This window comes from Fusarium tjaetaba (assembly GCF_013396195.1).
Source record: "Fusarium tjaetaba strain NRRL 66243 chromosome Unknown NRRL66243_c0000135, whole genome shotgun sequence".
NCBI lineage: Eukaryota > Fungi > Ascomycota > Sordariomycetes > Hypocreales > Nectriaceae > Fusarium > Fusarium tjaetaba.
Genome location: NW_023501331.1, coordinates 666 through 18,380, shown reverse-complemented (window position 1 = coordinate 18,380; position 17,715 = coordinate 666). Strand labels below are relative to the sequence as shown.

General features: G+C 48.2%; 5 protein-coding genes across 5 annotated transcripts; 3 read left to right on the top strand and 2 right to left on the bottom strand.

Annotated features, from left to right (window-relative positions):
• Positions 1-21: 21 nt before the first annotated feature.
• FTJAE_6869 (uncharacterized protein) lies at positions 22-989 on the bottom strand (the record flags this gene model as incomplete). The annotated part of the gene is made up of 2 exons (XM_037353525.1): positions 22-170; positions 221-989. 2 exons carry the CDS (start codon positions 987-989, stop codon positions 22-24), a joined length of 918 nt encoding a protein of 305 aa, XP_037206022.1.
• A 2,380-nt stretch (positions 990-3,369) lies between these two features.
• Positions 3,370-3,862, top strand: FTJAE_6868 (uncharacterized protein; the record flags this gene model as incomplete). Its single annotated transcript, XM_037353524.1, has 4 exons — positions 3,370-3,478; positions 3,546-3,611; positions 3,667-3,692; positions 3,833-3,862. The coding sequence occupies 4 exons, from the start codon at positions 3,370-3,372 to the stop codon at positions 3,860-3,862; spliced, it is 231 nt and encodes a 76-aa protein (XP_037206021.1).
• A 571-nt stretch (positions 3,863-4,433) lies between these two features.
• Positions 4,434-5,925, top strand: FTJAE_6867 (demethylmenaquinone methyltransferase; the record flags this gene model as incomplete). Its single annotated transcript, XM_037353523.1, has 9 exons — positions 4,434-4,520; positions 4,576-4,607; positions 4,658-4,756; positions 4,902-4,968; positions 5,016-5,056; positions 5,108-5,317; positions 5,371-5,701; positions 5,754-5,836; positions 5,892-5,925. The coding sequence occupies 9 exons, from the start codon at positions 4,434-4,436 to the stop codon at positions 5,923-5,925; spliced, it is 984 nt and encodes a 327-aa protein (XP_037206020.1).
• Positions 5,926-11,771: 5,846 nt separating this feature from the next.
• On the top strand, positions 11,772-13,586 carry FTJAE_6866 (general alpha-glucoside permease; the record flags this gene model as incomplete). The annotated part of the gene is made up of 3 exons (XM_037353522.1): positions 11,772-12,191; positions 12,241-13,420; positions 13,471-13,586. 3 exons carry the CDS (start codon positions 11,772-11,774, stop codon positions 13,584-13,586), a joined length of 1,716 nt encoding a protein of 571 aa, XP_037206019.1.
• Positions 13,587-15,224: 1,638 nt separating this feature from the next.
• On the bottom strand, positions 15,225-15,884 carry FTJAE_6865 (taurine catabolism dioxygenase; the record flags this gene model as incomplete). The annotated part of the gene is made up of 3 exons (XM_037353521.1): positions 15,225-15,678; positions 15,738-15,791; positions 15,847-15,884. The coding sequence occupies 3 exons, from the start codon at positions 15,882-15,884 to the stop codon at positions 15,225-15,227; spliced, it is 546 nt and encodes a 181-aa protein (XP_037206018.1).
• Positions 15,885-17,715: the final 1,831 nt, after the last annotated feature.

Sequence of the window (17,715 nt, the reverse complement as noted above, 5' to 3'; positions counted from 1 at the left end):
TCTCAAGATAAAAGCGACAACTTAGTACGGATAGTAGCCTCCACCAGGATATCCAATCCAGCCACGCAAAAGACCGTTCAGAATTGGGAAAATGATAGATATAGCTGACACAGTTCCTATAGCCGATCCGGAAATGCAAAAGTCTCCATTCATGACAGCATAGTCAAAACCTTTTAAGCTCATTAGTATTCAATCACTGCAGCATGATTGGCAGTCTCACCGATCCAGAGGACCCAAGCAGACACGAAAGCGCCCGTGCAAGGAATCATCGCCAAAAGACCGAGACGTCTCTTGAGAAAGCGACGTTTCCAAAGCATGGATATGCCAACAAACAAGAGGATCGCACCACATGCGACAAGGCTGCTTGAGCCACTGCGCAGGAAGAGATTGGCGTCAACGTTTGTACCATAAGCATCCATATTTGTACCATAGTCATTATTGTCGTCGAAGAAGAAATCATTTTCGCCACAGCCGTCGGGCATCTCCCCAAAACCGCTGACTCTCAAGAACATGAGCGCACCAGGAAGTGCCAAGACTCCCAGCACACAGTCTTGGAAGAGTACATCGGTGGCTGTATCGGTGAGAGGCTTGTAGAAGCAAGCCGATAACATGACAACAACCCACCCAACACGAGGCTTGGTCAAGTAAAACATGATGAGAGGTCCGATACTGACATTCAGCCCGGATGCTTTAACAGCCACGGCGCTAACGACGCATTGCACAACCGTCATGGCAATGGTCGCCAAGGTGTTGTACGGCGTCCATGATAGAGCTTCTTTCGGTGATCCGTTGAGATGGTTATAATCCCAGAACTTGAGCTTATTTCTTGCTTTGCGATTGCCGAGGGTCAGGTGCGTGACTATCGCGGAGAGATGATTGACGATGAAAGGTAGGAGGATGAGAATAGTGGCATTGCAGTCTTTGCGAGGGAGCGAGCTGAGTCCAGTAGGGACTTGACAATTAGGTGCATTTTCATCGCCGTAAACCATTTTGACAGTGAGAAATTGGACGTGAGTAACGTTTCACAGAATGCGGCTTTGTTGAACAAGTCGTTGGTTTTAAATGTCTTTATAAGTCTCGCAACTCCAAGGGCTTAGCTCAACTTGCCCATTCAGCCCTGCGAACAAAACGCCTGTGCATATCGCGGCATATGATCATTTCTCCCAAGGGCAGGGTCTGGACGCAGCCAATATTGACGCCAGCTCGTCTGTCGCTTATGCTGATTCGTTGGGAAGTGATAGTCGAGGTGCCAAGATACGCCATAGTTACAGGGGTAGGCAAAGCTGAAAAGTAGGGGTTGACGATGTTGCATTCAGCCGCTTCTTAAACTGATTAAGCATATTCATTGGAGACTTTGAGCAGGGCCCCTGTGAGAAGTGGTAGGTGCTCTGGTTCGGCTCGGTCTGGATGCTGCTGCTCAGCGTTACATTGAGAAGATATGTGATTTAATAGTGGTCTGAACGTGGCAACTTTGATAAAGAACCTCCAGTGCCTGGCTGTTAGTCCGCTCCAGCATATCTCACCGAGATCTTAACATCATACCCCGGTTTCGGAGAGATGATACCCAGCGTCTGCATTTTATCATTCGATTCCGGAAACGGCTGACTCTTCCAACGCCCAATAGGCTGTATCTCATACCGAGTGACAAGGGTCGCGAGATAAACCGAAGCCGCGCTGAGAGTCGTCCCAGGACATAATGTCGTACCTCTACCGCATAGGTTGTACTCTCTCGCTGAGTATAACTTCGGGTTGTCAATGAACCTTCCAATATCACTGCCCAGTATTTCTTATCAAGATGGAGTTGTCGATAAGGCGTTCTTACATCGTTGCTATTTCCGAGCCGGGGGCCAGCGATTATTGTCTGAGTGTCTTGGACGAGACGCCGAAAGCCGGATGAGCCGCTGTGGAGTGCCGTTGTCTCGTAGTATGTCGCGTTCAGCTTTGGACATTCTTTTAGTTTTTCTACGTCAGGTTGGTGGTGAATACCCTTCTTAGGAGCCGGGGCGACCTCTCTTTGGATGTCCTCCATGAGATGAGGGGTGCAAAGACATCGAGCTAGGAGCCAGAACGCAAGAACAGATGAATTTCCATTGATGCTGCACAGTGTTAGTTTGAGATTTAATACTTACGCCGAGTATCGCTTGAACAGAACAGCAGAAATATGTCCATTGCTAATCCCCAAGCTTTCGCATCTCATCCTCAGCCTTTGTCACAGACGGAGCAGTATCTCGTCTTCAGTCATGCGGTATCTCGAAACACCACTCTACAGAATCGATAGCAGCGCCTCTAGAGTCTTAAGCCGATCCCGATCTTGGATATTGGTACAGTAGCTTCCATTCTTCATCTCTGGCAATTGAACGTGCGAAAGTCATCGATACTTCCGGGGGAGTTCTTGACAAGAGCACTGCTGAAGAAATTCTTTGTTGGATCCTTGGCTACAATGTCGCTCGTCCATTTATACATTTCGTTCTCATTGCTTTTTCACGTTGTGAGAGGGCTGCGCCGTTACGTGTTTCTGTCGCGTTCTGATATGAATCCAGCGTAGAACTTTCGGGATGATGTTTTGGTCATGTCTGAGCTTATCAAATACGCGATGCAGGCACAAAGTATCAGGGCTTTCGACTAAAAGCAGCGCTCTCACAAACATATTTCAGGCAGCATTCTGACTGCTGGATTAAATTGTGCAGGGCGGAGACCCTAGATTAAGCGCTGGTGGCTAATATTGACTCCATTCACACTGACTCCCCACACAATCGCTCAAAATTGGTGAAGTCACATGAGTGGGTTGTACTTCAAACTTGAAATTGTGCACGGTGATTCTAACAGCTTAAGGCACAAAGTTTTCATTACCATTGGTACAGATGGCTATTGACAGACAACGTCCATTAGATACAAGTAAATTGAAACTTAAGCCGAGGTTTGCTACGTGAAATGGCTACGTACGAGGCGCGTGATGTGAGCCATCAGATGACCGGTATCTCGTGGGAAAGCCTCATAAATGAATTGTGGCTTTGCCAATGAGGCCCTTCCAAGGACATCCATTTGCTGAAATTTGTGTCCTCATCGGACACTAACTGTCCTTTCACACGTGGAACTTAACCGAAGCTCTATCTTCCTGGACATCTATTCCCCCCTCTGTGATGTATCATTCTATTCTTTGGGCGATTGTGTCGGGTAGCTGGTATACTGCTTGAACTAACTTTCCAAGAGTGTTATTTTGAGTTGATAGTACCCACAGCTGATGGTTCACATCACGCGCCTCACACGCGCTTCATTTTATTCTTTCTTATTTTTCTCCCCCAGCTTTTACAGTACATCAACATCCCAGCAACTACATCACTCAGCTCTGAACAGCCCCACCACTTTATCATGGCTTTAGCATTCGCTATAATCTATATCTTGGTCGTCGGACTCGGCATCCTCAGCAGCTACCACGATGGCATCTTCAATGAGTTTGTAGAAGAGGTCCACAACATGGGTATGCAAGCAATTCCATCTTGGGGACAAGTGCTAACCAGCAGAAGATCACTGGAATCTTGATCTAGAAACAGATGACGAGGATTGGGACTCCGACGAAGAAGATGATGATGATGGCAATGACGATGAATCGGGTAAGTATCCTTACTCGTCTGAATCTAGGTATATATACTAATCAACTATCCACAGATGACGACGGCCATTCTTCTGGAGCGGTCAGTCATCAGACTGGGAACTCCGATAAAGCCATATCCAGTAAATGAAGCGTTTCAGACCCAAAAATATTATTTGACAATAGTAATGCAGGTGATCTTGGAAGCATTTCCTACAATTCAACTACTAACAATCTTTATAGATCCAGCTTGAACCAAAGATTCAGCGGTAATGCTCACTCTTCTGGCGCTAGGCTCCAGCTTTGACAACTTTGCCTCGGGTGCAAGCCTCATTCATATGGCCAAAACAAAATGTTTAGGCAGTCTTTAATTCGACCGCCAAAGATCGTGGCCATGAGTTATTACTTTTGTTGCGCGACTACATCAAGTCGCTCACATCTACTGAGTCAGTACCAATTTGCTTTGAACCGCCATCTCAGATTTGGTTCAGGCAGCTAATAAGACTCTATTCAAAGGTAGAACCACCATCTGTCAATCTCCATCAGTATACTCTCTGTGAATATCGAGGTAAAGATGAAAATATGGGGTTAGTGATTAAAATGGTTAAGATCTTCATGTTGCATCGAAACTCTCATGGCCCATTCACAATGTCACCTCCTCCCCACAGAACACTTCACCCATGCATGAAATAGGTGGGGGAGTCAGGCAATGCGAGATAAATAATTTGACCGCCATCTGAGTTTTCTTCTGTCACAAACCATTTTACCTTTCTGCATGCAGTCAGCCTGAGACCAACAGTTTCTCACCTGTCATATCTCTTGGCCTTTTTCGCTTATCCTCACGATGTCTTCGCCAAAATCTCCCGACAAGTCTCCTCAGTCTCCGCCTGAGGCTGCTGAAACCCCCGCGCGAGATGAATTCATTCAGCCCGTCAGTTCATAACCTTTTGTGTAGTTTCAACTACCCTGCTGATGTACTCTTTCAGGATACTGATTCTGACTCTGCGTATTCTTTGGCGTAAGATGGCATGCACTGACACCGGGGTAGGCTTCGCTAATATGGCCCAGAACGGATGTCAGTGATACCGAGTCCCTGCGTTCTTCTATTTTGAACTACAAGTGGGTTCATGGTAGACGCTTCCATGCATATGGCGATGGAACCTATTGGTGAGACCTCAGAATCCACAAGCTGTTTAAGATGAGTACTCATAAAATTAGGGGAGCGAATGACGATCGTCAGCAAGAGGCTGAAGATTTAATGCAAGTCTTGCCTTTGAATGGTTTTGCTCTCATTCTTTCTAATGAAACTTAGTCATGAGTTGTTTCGGGCAGTCCTCGACGGCAAGCTATACGAAGCTCCGATCGGCAAGAATCCGCAAGTTTGTCGCTACCTACCCAGTTCCATCCCATTGACTAATTCTTGTAGAATGTACTTGATGTCGGCTGCGGCACTGGTATTTGGGCCATGTGAGTGACCATCATACTACGACAGTACTTCATGTACACTAATGGTACCAGTGACATGGCAGACCTTCACCCATCGGCTGAAGTCATTGGTGTTGATCTCTCACCCATCCAACCAAACTTCATCCCGCCCAACTGCAGATTCGAAGTTGATGATATCAACAAAGAATGGACATTTCCCGAAAACAAATTTGACTTTATTCACATTCGCTACATGACAGGAACGGTCCCAGATTGGACTGAACTTCTCAAGAAGGCCCAAAGGTAGACCACGTACTCCGTGCCATCGTTACAGGTCATTCTCTAACATGATACAGGCATCTCAAGCCAGGTGGCTGGATCGAGCATGTTGAACTCTGGGGAGACGCCAGAGCCGACGATGACACCATGAGCCCCGAATCTCCGCTCAAAACTTGGGTCAAGATCTTTAATCAAGTAGCAGAAAAGGTCGGCAACCCGTTCTTCTGGAACCCCGCCGAGGAATTCGAGAAGGCTGGCTTGAAGAACATCACCGAGAAGAAGGTCAAAGTGCCTATTGGTACTTGGGCGAAAGACAAGGATCTCAAGCAGTGGGGTGCATGGAATCGACAGTTTCTTCTACAAGGATTGGAGGGCTTTTCTATCCGCAGCCTGACGGAGCTTTTAGGAGTATGTTTCCTGTTTATTATTATGTTGTGAATGAACTAACATGGAACTCTAGTGGGAGTACGAGAAAGCGCAGGTCTTTCTGGTGGAGATGCGTAAAGAGCTGCTGAACCCAAAGCTTCACTCATACGTGTTGGTGTACGTTTTTGATACACTCAAAAAGTAATTTGTTGAGGCTAACATATCTTTACAGAACTACCGTATATGGTCAAAAGCCCGAGGAATAAGACAAGGGGTCTCAAGAGGCTGATAGCACAATCAGTTATGACGTAGTACTAAGTTTGTCGAGACTATGTCTAGTTACGCTTTTTCTGCATCAACATGACCTGCGACTATAATAATAGTGCTGTTTGTGACGATTCCAGAACCCACGACAGTTTGGTTCCATTGGTTAAGATCTCAGCCTGCCCACTCGGCCAATATTGCAACATAGCCGTCTCCAAAACCTACAAACCAAAGCAGGCTTATTCTTCTCTTGGGGCGGGCGCTTCTTCTGAATCTTCCGTCTGACGGCCCCCTCATGTGGAGGATTTGTGATGTAGGCATCAGCTGGAGTCCTCAATTCTCCCGTTGCCCCCGACTCAAAAGCACGAGTGGCTTGTTCTCTCTGGGGCAGAGTTTCTTCCAGCTCCCCAGTTTCATGGCCTTCCCTTGATCCAATACCTCTACTATCATCCCCGCAAAGTTGCTTCTCTTGGGCTACCAATGTACACGTCCTGTCCCAAAACCTGTCTCTGTCGTTTTGACAGAACCAATTGACCTTTTGTGGCCACTGATCAAAGTGGTCTTCTTTACCCACATAGGTATTGCGACAGGCGTCGATATTGCAGGTCTCAGGCACGCCGGCAGGTCCATTGTATACGTATGACTCCCTGTCGATAGCATGAAACCAGTCGTGAGGCGCACAGCTCAAGCCCCAATCTGAGAAGTGTATCTTCCGATGGTAGTGGAAAACAATGCAGCTCTTGTCGTATTTACAGTGACCGCATGCTATCCTGTCAGGGCCTAGAAGAGCCAGGTTATGTTGACGATGACAATTCAAGAAGCCCCAGCCACCGCGGAGCCTGACAAGGTCTACTTCTGAAGGCAATACCTCGGAGCGATCGAATTCGGATATTGCGTTCCATTCAGGTAACGTATTGGGGCCACGTTGTGGTAGGTACAGGTGTCCTCCTTTCTGTCTGATCTTTCTGAGTGAGTCGTTGAGCTTATGTCGGTGGAGATAGCCACTTGGGTGGAGCGTAGATGGATCACTACCCGAATGCCCTCGCCATAGGATATGTAGCATCACCCCACTGCCTCCAGGATTTGTGGCAAATACACTCGGTGTCTGATCGGTGTACTCGGAGTTGTCGCTACATGGTACCTTGTGATCTGGATGATCGCAGCTCGTCACGAATACCAACGTGTCTTCGGGCATCTCGTTTGGCAGAAGAAGCTTTATATCGGCTCGGTTGAGCTTCTTGTGATCGCAAATTCGGATATATCCTTCGTTTGCAATGCAGACTCGTCCGCTCGGTAGCTTCGCTTGGTCTTCCGAAAAGCACAAGGGAGGATGATCCATCTCGCAGGAGTGGCAATGAAGGAGCTCTTCAGAATTACGAGGCGAAAACTTGCAAGTCGTTGAGTAACCGACCTTTAGTCTAGCCTCCCGACTTTCCTGGCAGTTTTTGCAGGTGATGGAACTTCTGATGAAATCCCCTAACGGTCCTGGCCTCCGCCTTTCCACGGTCTTGACCTCGATATCTCCTATCATGATCACATCTCGAACGGACGTATACTGAAAGCAATGGAGGGCACTTGGCTCGACTTGAGATGTATGTTTGTCTTTTAAACCATCTGCACACATTTGACAACACCGCCTGCGGGAGAAAGGGTGTTTAATAAAGTCCTCCGCTAGTAATAGACGTCGGAATCGGCGAGAGACCTGACCGAGGGCGATGAAGGCAAAGACCGATGCTTCGTCCCTTGGGACCGATATGTAGGAGACGATCATCAATAGGACCTCATCGGGGAGTCTTTGCAGCATCGAGGGTTCGGAGCGGCTGTAATATGTCTTATCTTGTTGAAGTCGTGCAAGCATTGAAAGACTGATTCCTCGAGTTGGGATTAGGGGCTCGCTTCCCATTTGCCTCTCCATTTGAGAATCATGGTCAAACTTGCCCCTCTTGGTTTCCGCCGATAGAATATCCCAAACCATACTCAAACCCGCCGCGCGTTGTGACTTGATGTTTACTTCTAAAGCGGGGTGACTTGGAATGGGTTGCGAGTTGACAGTACAGCCGCCTGACGCCGGACGGTACGTGAAGGCAGTACGTGATAGCTATGATCTTGCTCTATACCTCCGGATATAAAGGTTAAGTGGAAATGAGAAGGAGTCGAGGGAGATGAGAAAAAAAGGCCGAAGAAAAAGGACAAGGTGTCAGCATCTTGATCAGAGTCTAAATGCAATCTCAAGCTTTTGTGGCTAAACTCTGTGTGTAGAGGTGACAGGGCTTCAATCTCAAACATTAAGTTAGGATTTTAGTTAGACTTCAGGCAGCCAACACGTACAACGAATACACGAACCTTTCTACTGCAATCTAAGTTTCTGCCCTAAATCCTTAGCTTATTATAATACAAGTATTTAATCTCTCTATGGTCCCTATCTTTTTCCTTCTCTTTTGACAATAGCTAAAGCTTATGACATCTCAGCCTCCTCTTTCATATATTGTTGAGTTTCAAATCTATTTATAATATTATGCCTGCATGGGCTTGGATATTAATCACATGGTTGGTATTCTTAGGCTTTGCCGCTTATGATAAAGAATTAGGTATAAGGAATATACACTACAGTAACACAGCAACTGACATCTAAAGCAGAGCGCGCTAATAGGGCCCGCATCCTGAACGAATCACGCGATCTAAGAAGTATGGATAAATTCTTACTACAAACTTTTTAAGTACTGATTTAAGTCACCTAGTGTCTTATCCTTCCAAAAGAGCGGGCACGTGTAAGCGTTGCCAGACGCGCCGAGTCGAAAGGGAGCGCAGCGCAATTCACATTACTTGCAAGTTTGAGGCCCTCGATTCCTCCCGCTCGTTGTATTGTGCGCCCTGCCGCGTGACGCATCCCGAAATGTGCTTCCCTTCCGCACGCAACACGCGGGGATCCTCCATAGAGAATCAAGTTTCTATCAGACTATGTTCACACAAAACGCGAAGCGCGGGTGATATAAAAACCATTATTACCATGCGTATTGACGGAGAGTCGACGGGTCAAGATGCCGTATTCATAGCGGGCTGTGATCACGAGGATCACGTAGCACCGTGCAGCCAAGGTCGAGGACCATATAATGAATTTGCCTAGTTAAGCGAGTACTGTGCCGCATTCTCCACCAAGTTTCCAATTGACATGTTGGTTCTCACCCAACTACGCCGCAGGGCATGTCCCACTATTGGGTCGCATGGAGACGTCCCCGCTCCATCTAGAGATCTCACTCGCAAGCCTGGGGTAATTGACAGCGAAGCATGTGGCACGAATCTCCGGGGAAGCCTGTGTCACATCAAACGTTGCAGTGAAGAGGAAGTGATGAACCTTTTCGGCCCTATTAGACGCCAATCAATCGTTATTGGATAGCTGGTTTCGCGAAGGATCAACTCCACAGATTTTGGTGCGTTCGTTCGAGATCTGGTGGTTGATCTTTCGGGTAGGGGGTGCCGAACGTTGGGTAAGTGGACAGACTCGATGATCTTCGGAATTGCGGGTAACAGGCCGCCTACTAAATAAACAAAGACTGAAAGATACTTTTATTGTTCTTGTGGAACACAAAGGCGAATGGATAAGAGCAGACACTACGTTTGAACAAGTGGCCAGTCGTGGTATCTACCCTGCACAATGGGATTTTCTCTACTTATTTAGGCTTGCTATTATGGTAGCTAGTTATTTCAAGAACTGCCAGACGTCTCAAAGACTGGACAGGGAGCCCTGGATGGTTCAATACGACGTTTCTCCATAATCATAGCCTGGCCCACGGTATCGTGCAGCTACTCCGAGCTGTCAAGATCGTTTGAGGCTCAAATTTGCATGATGCTCGACTTGATAGCTTGTATCAATACAATGGCCTTTGGATACCATATAACACCAGGGCCTATTTGGCTCTGGCCCTTGTTAGAGCCGCGCATTCGCCAGGCCAGCCTTAAAAAGTTTAAAATTAGTCTATCGGCTCCGAGCATCGCCTTTCGGCGGTAGTTCATACCCAACGGCCTGTCGCTGACAGTTTGGCACGCCTCACTGCTGTACAGCTTTCAAGTTAAGATGCCAATATTCAATTAGCTGATGTTTGAGCCAGAGTTTCTACTTTCATGTCTCTCGGTCCTTTCTGGAGCGAGCAACCTCTAGGGTTTTCCAAATCTCAAGATCTCAATCTGCCAAGTGCGGGGGCAAGATCCAGGAACCCCAAAGCCAATCTTGACTTCCATCACCACAATCGCCGTCCAAAAGCCTCACGTACGCGTACTGATTGAGACAAACATTGCTGTCAACGCACAGGCGCGGCCCAAACCCTCGGATCCAGCATAGGGTTTCGGTTTGGCTGCTTGGCGATGCCAGATGCAACGACGGAAAGGCTAGGCGAGAGACACTTTGGGGGCTCCAACCCCAACATGTCATCAAAAGGCGGCGCGGACTTGGCCCAAACGGTTGGAGAGCGCTTGGAACTCGACCGAGATGCCGAGGATCAGCCAGGGTTGCATTCGAGACAGTTTCAGGGCGCAATAACCTGGGTAACATCAGGCGAGGTTTGGTATTACCGTTGGACAATCTTTTATCCTCACGAGGTTCAATGTCACGATAGCTAGACCTGCAATGTCACTGATAACGGCAGTCACATCGGCATTGACAAAAACTTGCTGAGAGACTGTGAGGAGAAGGCGAACGATGCTGTTCGTGGCTTGCATAAGCCAAGCTAGACTCAATTTTATGCGCTTGGGCCTCGTTTAAAATAAGCTTGTGCAGGAAAAATCGGGGGCAAACTTTGGGGTTGGCCGCAGTGGGGAAGCAAATCTTCAGTGACACAACCTTGACGACAGAAAGGGCAACGTCGAATGGGGGCATCAAGGCTTTGTTATTGGTTAACGCGTAATCCTTGTCGTGCTGTTCTCTGAGCCTTTGGGCTGAGAGTTCTTCGGCGAACCTTTCTATCGGTGCGTCGTATCAAGTCATGCGGAGAGAATAAGGTGAAAAAAAGCATCGACCGTTTTTTCGGCTTTGACAGCGAATTTTCTCCATTGTTTTTAGTCGAGATGGTGTCTCATGACTCAGTCGAGGGAGCTGAGAGCTCAACCTGGTCTAGACTCGCGGGCCAAGAGAGTCAGACACGGAGAATCGGCCAATGGGATATGACACGGCATTTGCCGCGCTGTCGCATGGAGGAGGTTAGCCGAGGCCTTTTAGCCAGCTACCAGAGGAGTCATTGCCAGGGAATGGGGGGGTTGTTGAGATGCAGCATGCAGGGCATCATCAGTGAGGAGACAGTACAGTTTATTCATCCTTGAGAGTATGAAGCATTAATATGATTCCCATAAAATAGAAATGGAATACTTTTGGCAGATCAAATACCCATCTCGACCTGTCAAACCTCTCATCTCGTACCCCAGAAATGGACCCCGAGTCCGCGTGGGTAACCCCCATGGGGACACCATAACGTTAATAACAGCTTAACCTTAATCGAGCCCATAAAGCCTTGCCATTTCAGTGCCCTCACTCGGATTTCTCTCCGCCGAATTGCCAAGGAACTTGGACATTCGATCCTGGATCAGGAATGGCGCGTCACCTCGGGTTATCGACACCGAAGTAGCGAAGTCATTGCCCTCTCATACTACCAATGCGGGGAAGATACGACTGATTGAACCAGTGCCCCGTGGGGAAGTACCACCGAGATATCCCTGCCTGATCATCGGACTGGTTTCCACAGAACGAAATGCGGAGTCTTTCTTTATATTTATCCTGCTCCTCCTCCCTCCCCATCGTTTATCCTTCCCCAGATCTGCATCTCTTCCCTTCTTCATTCTTCCCTCTGACAGACTCGAAGCAATGGCGCCTCCGAATGAAACCTCCCACGTGGAAGACGGGCAGAAAGCTCCCGTGCACCACACTGAGTTCTCCGGCTACAACTCACAGGTCGAGCTCATCGAGGCCGCCGTGGCAGCTAGTGATGCGGAGTGTCTCCTCCCCAAGAAGGAGCTGTTCTCGCGATACGCGCCTGCTGTGGCGTTCAGTATGCTTCTGAGTGTTGCTTTGGTCATGGAGGGTATGGATGTTGGTCTTATCAACAACTTCTTCGCCCATCCTGCTTATCTCAAGCGTTTCGGTTGGCCTGACGCCAATGGCAAGCAGCACATCTCTACAAAATGGCAGGGTGCTATTGGTGCTGGAAACAACTGCGGTTCTATCATTGGTCTCTTGATCAATGGTTACCTGCAATCACGATTTGGCTCTCGACGTGTTTACATGGTATGACATTTCTCACCGCGTCTCATTTGACCCCTGCTAATCTCAGTAGTTCGCCATGTCTCTCATGGCCTGCACCATCTTCGTCCTCTTCTTCGCCGTCAACGTCGAAATGCTCCTCGTCGGTAACCTCCTCTGCGGTATCCCCTGGGGTATCTTCCAGACCCTCACCACCGCCTACGCCGCCGAGATCTGCCCCGCCGCCCTCCGTGGCTACCTCACAGCCTGGGTCTCCATGTGCTGGGGAGCCGGAAGTTTCCTCGCCACTGGTGTCCTCCGTGGCTCCCTCGACCTCAAGGGCGACGCTGGATGGCGAGTGCCCTACGGTCTTCAGTGGATGTGGATTCCTCCTCTGATCACTGTCGCTTTCTTCGCCCCCGAGTCTCCTTGGTACCTCGTCCGTCGCGGTAAGCTCGAGGCTGCTGAGCATGCTCTCCGCCGCCTTGCTCGCAAGGGTCACTACACTGATGAGTCTATGGCTCAGACTCTTGCTCTCATGAAGCATACCAACGAGATGGAGAAGGTTGAGGCTGAGGCTGCTAGCTTCAAGGACTGCTTCCGAGGAACTAACCTTCGCCGAACTGGTATTGTCTGCATGGCTTGGGTCATCCAGATTCTCAACGGTCAATCCATCACCAGTTTCGCCGCCATCATGCTCAAGTCTATTGGTATGAGCAACACCATGGCTTTCAACTACAACATGATCATCCAGTCCGTCAACATCATCGCCACTGCTGTCGCCATCTGCCTTATGGGTAGAATCGGACGCCGAACCTTTTACTTCTATGGTTCTTCTGGTATCGGTGCCTGCATGTTGATCATTGGTATCCTCGGCTTTGTTCCCAAGGTTGACAGTGTCGCTATCGTCACAGCTGCTTTCCTTGTAGTTGTCCAGTGTATCTTCAAGGTCTCTCTTGGCCCTACCACCTACGTCGTCGTTGCCGAGACTGCCTCCAACCGTGTTCGCGCTCAGACCATCGTCATCGGTCGTGCTGTCTACGTCTGCGGTCAGATCGTTGTTCAGCAGCTCAACCCCCGTATGCTCAACTCCAGCAGTGATGCATGGAACTGGGGAGCCAAGACTGGAATGTTCTACTTCGGTCTCTGCTTCATCTGGGCTGTTTGGATCTTCTTCTTCCTGCCTGAGACCATGAACCGTAGCTTTGCCGATCTTGACTACCTCTTCCAGAAGAAGGTCAACGCTCGCAAGTTCACCTCCACTCCTGTTGACTGTAAGTTATCTCCAATCTCCAGTGATAGAACATTACTAACTATGGAACAGTGTTCGAGATTGTTGGACCTGACAGGACTACCGATAAGCTTCAGGGTATTGAGGCTGTCACTCCCGTCAACACCAACACTGCTGGCCCTGAGATCGAGGGAACCAAGAAGCCTTAATTGTTTGATGATACTCTGAGTTGATGTAATGGTTATTTGGTGATGATTGGCATGACTAGCAAGCGATGTTGATGCATGGGTCCAGCCTATAGCGCTACTCTAGTACCTAAAGAGACTTTGGATACCCAAACATGACATGACTAGTCTTGGTAAACTGTGACGCACGTGCATGATGGCGAATGAGATTGTAATAAGTCGACATGATGTTTGTGTGAACCTTGTAAATTCTCAACGAAACAGAGCCTGGCATCCTAACTTAACAACTAGATACTATACCAAAATACTTAGGCCCGCATATTGGGAACCATTCCATTTGGCCTTCTACCTACAATAACCTCACTATTAAGGATTGTCCTTGTCTCGTCTTTCAAGGGTTTCTGTTGTACAAAACATAGATGAGTTACAACGAACATTCCAGCTATGATTGAAAGAGGCTTATTTTCTTCAATTAAAGGTGATGGCCGAATTCGCCATATCAAGCGAAATACCTGAATCGCGGAGTAGGCTCGATACCACCGATCAGAGAGGGCTTTGCTGTGAGAAGCACGTTTCCAGTAGGAGGAGATGCCACGGAGGGCGGGCGCTATTCCCAATTAAGTGCCGCCGGTTTTATACCTGTTCAGAGTCAGCAACAAAGGTTCGCCTGTCGCAATTCGTATTCAAAGGGCTTCGCCGGATAGCCTAGTAATTTCCATCGCGATGGAATAGGGCCTTGTCTGAAGAAGGAATAGATCCTTCTGTCCGAAACCTAGCAACTCCCCGCTTAGCTACTCGGCGTGCTGTGCGTGATTCCATTGTGTTTCTAGGTATCAGAACTTATCGTGTCTATCTTGAGCTTTTCTCTTATAAAGGTTACATGCCTGCACCCATCTCCCATACGCTGTGTATCAGTAAGGCAAGCCATTCCCTCGTACCTTATCGTTCTCATGTCAACCTCTCTGTTAGTTTCGACGGAACTTATAACTGATGCACACAATATTCCAACAAGTGTCCACAGGTGAGTGATCTTGACGGAGCAATTATATATTATTTCTATGTATTGAGGCTAAGACTGTCAGCTGATGCAAATCTTGGACACGGTGGTGTTAGCCATTCCGATCCGTCTACACAAGGCATAGCTAGCCGCTTGACATCATTGCCGGACGCACCAACCCCTCTGGAATCATGGCTACAACACGATCTAGACCGGCCAGTCAACATAAGACCTCACGATGCTACTGTGCAGCCGAAAGCCGTCGCAAAGCATCTAGAGTCCCTCCTTATGCTGCCAGCTTGTAATCGGGTTTGAGTGTCTCGTGATCGCGACACTGGATAAGTAACTGGACATCATTTGACAATAAGGCAAACCGGACGGGGTGCCCAGACCAAAACCCCGGCAGATAGAGATATCCTTAGGAGATCAAGTGAATGGAGAGCCTCCGCAGCCTTATCACCATGGTAGCCGAGATGGTCATGACATGATCGCTCACAGTGAATGGAGCCCCCTATTTGGGTGTCTCAGATAGCTACATCGGTCCAAATATTGAGGGCAACTTTGGACAGTCGAATTCAATCTTGTGATAAAAAGGCGACACCAATTAGCAAAAGCAGAAGGAGAAATTTCACATGCATGCCGTGTGTTTCATTCGTAGCCACAAACTAATCATGACCCTCTAGAGAAAAAGCCCACGGATGCGGCTCTTCTGGAAAGCGTTCTATTTCTTTTGCGTGATCGTAGTACTTACTCCAATTCGGAAGTAAATTCTGGGGAATCTCCCACCCAAGTTCAGAGTCACGGAAGATGAGCCTAGTCAAATGACGCTGCACGGCCTGGTCTTTCCCGTCGTAAAACGCGCTTCTTGAGTGTAGGAGTGCCAGGTTGTTGAAAAAGTGCATGTCTCCAGGTTCTTGCTCAAGGGAAATGGCATTTCCTGCAGCGACGCGATCAAACGCAGCAAGGGCGGCTTCTTGATCTTGGCTAAGAGGATCGAGTCGGCGGTCTCTGGGCTCTTGCTTGGACCCTCTGAGTGGCCGTTTTTGATAGTTGATCACTAGTTTGTTGTCCGCAAAGTAGATGATCGGAGCCATATGGCTGCGGAGCTTCTCATCTCCTCTGACGAGGTTTGCTTCATTAGCTCATGGATGATACGTCACTCAACTAACAAGACTTACGTTCTACTATCCTGCCACTGCCAAGGCTGGGTAAATATTCTCAACACTTCTAGGCTTTTGAGTGCCAGCTCGTTGTACACCTTCCAGGCGCTAGACAAGTAAAGGTCACCCCTTGTTCTGCTGTTGACCAGCAGTAGAGAGAGACATTGTCGCCATTGTCAGAGTGAAACCCCTAACCCAGTGTTAGGCACATCGCCAAATACAATACTTCAATTAGTGAAAAAGGAATCGGGTTTTTACCACAGCGATAGATTCGTTCCCTGGGGCTAGGAATACGTCTTCTTGGATGCTTTTTTCACACTGTTTGACATCACAAACGTGCACTATGACACAAGGTCAGCATCTTCATTATGGCCTATACTTGTAAAGAATTCTCACAAAGCGCTTCTGCCTGGGCGCTGTAGTAGTTTTGCTGCAGTGCCCTGCTGTCTCCTATATATGAGGTGATACCGACCTGAATAATGATATTATCTTTGGGTGAGAAGTTATTCGGTTTCAACCCGCGGATAGTGAAGAAACCGTAGCCTTGATGCAAACCCTTTGAGAACTCGCGCAGGCGAGCCTCCAAACATGGCAAGGGAAATACGTCAGGAGACAAAGCGTGAACTTCAAGTCCTGATTCTGATACCGATCGGCGTCAGCAATCATTCTTCAGTGCAGAACTACATTGCCAAAGAAGGCACACCTTTGAACTCGCCAAGCGCGGCCTGTATCTCACTGAGCTCGGTAGAATTCAGCTGGAGCCTGATAGTCTTGCAATTTGCGGCGGGGAGGTCGCCAGGTCCCCAGGCGAGGAGTGAATTTAGATCTCGATGAATTCCAGATGCTGAACCATCCTCGCTATACTCGTTGGAAGAAACTGGTTCAAGGGCGCTAGGGAGTTGTGTTGATGCAGGGGACGTTTGAGCCATTGACTGGGTTGTTGAGCGGAAGCTAGAAGAAACTCTGAAGGTTTGCTGTCTTGGTGAAGATACGGTGAACAAGTAGCGTAAGGCTGTAGGGTGGAAAGCATAACCCAAGCTGTGCCTTTCTACGAACTGGATGCTTTACTTTTCTACAGCTATCAGCAAACTGCTATTTCAGACTATCACCTGGGAGGGGGAGATCTCCTGCTTGCGTGTCACCAAAGGCGAAAGTGATACCTGAGCGACGCAAAGCAGGGCCTCAATTTTCCATGTGATGAGACATGACGCTTGTGACTATCGTGTTCTACTGCGGATCATTTCAGCGTCAGCCTATATAACTCTAACATGTGGCAAACTCGAAGCGGGGAAGGGTCTAAGGTGCACATAGAATGGCTTGTCTGGTGTTACACGGCTGAAGATAACGGGCCGATGAAGGCGGCACTCGGCGAATGACCTTGTGGTTACGAGGAATCGCCTGCCATTCTTAGCTTATCGCCAGGTTTGATTGACAATGGCTCTCGGTAGTTACGTCACGCTATGGCCTGAAACGTTTCATTTGAAGACGATATCTCCCCTACCAATATGGTGAAAGACGATGAGTGATTAGTTAATTACCCGCCGACATTAGATCAGATTGCCAGAATTAAAGTGGTCTAAAGGTCTACTAAAATATGCTAAACTCACCTAAGTCTTTTCATCCCTTCGGGTAAAGGTCCTAAATTATCATGCCTGTCCCTGTCGAGCAGATTAGGGTATGAGCGTCTAGATGTGAGGTTTGGGATATTTTCTGACAAGCTTGAGTGATTAACCATATGGGAATTCTCATTGTGCTAATCTGTGCTTAGTACAACACATATGCTGCATCTCGCCGACTCTGTACCTTGAACACTTAGTTCTCCTTCGGGTTCCATTTCTGCACCCAGAAGTCAACACTGGCATCCTCATCCGGGCGGCCATCAGTGAGAGAGACTTTAGCAGTACAGGCATACCCAAGAGACTCGTAGAGCTTCATTCCGAGCTCCGCTGCAATGACACCTACAGCAACCTTGTCTTGTCGGGCGATTTCCATGCCG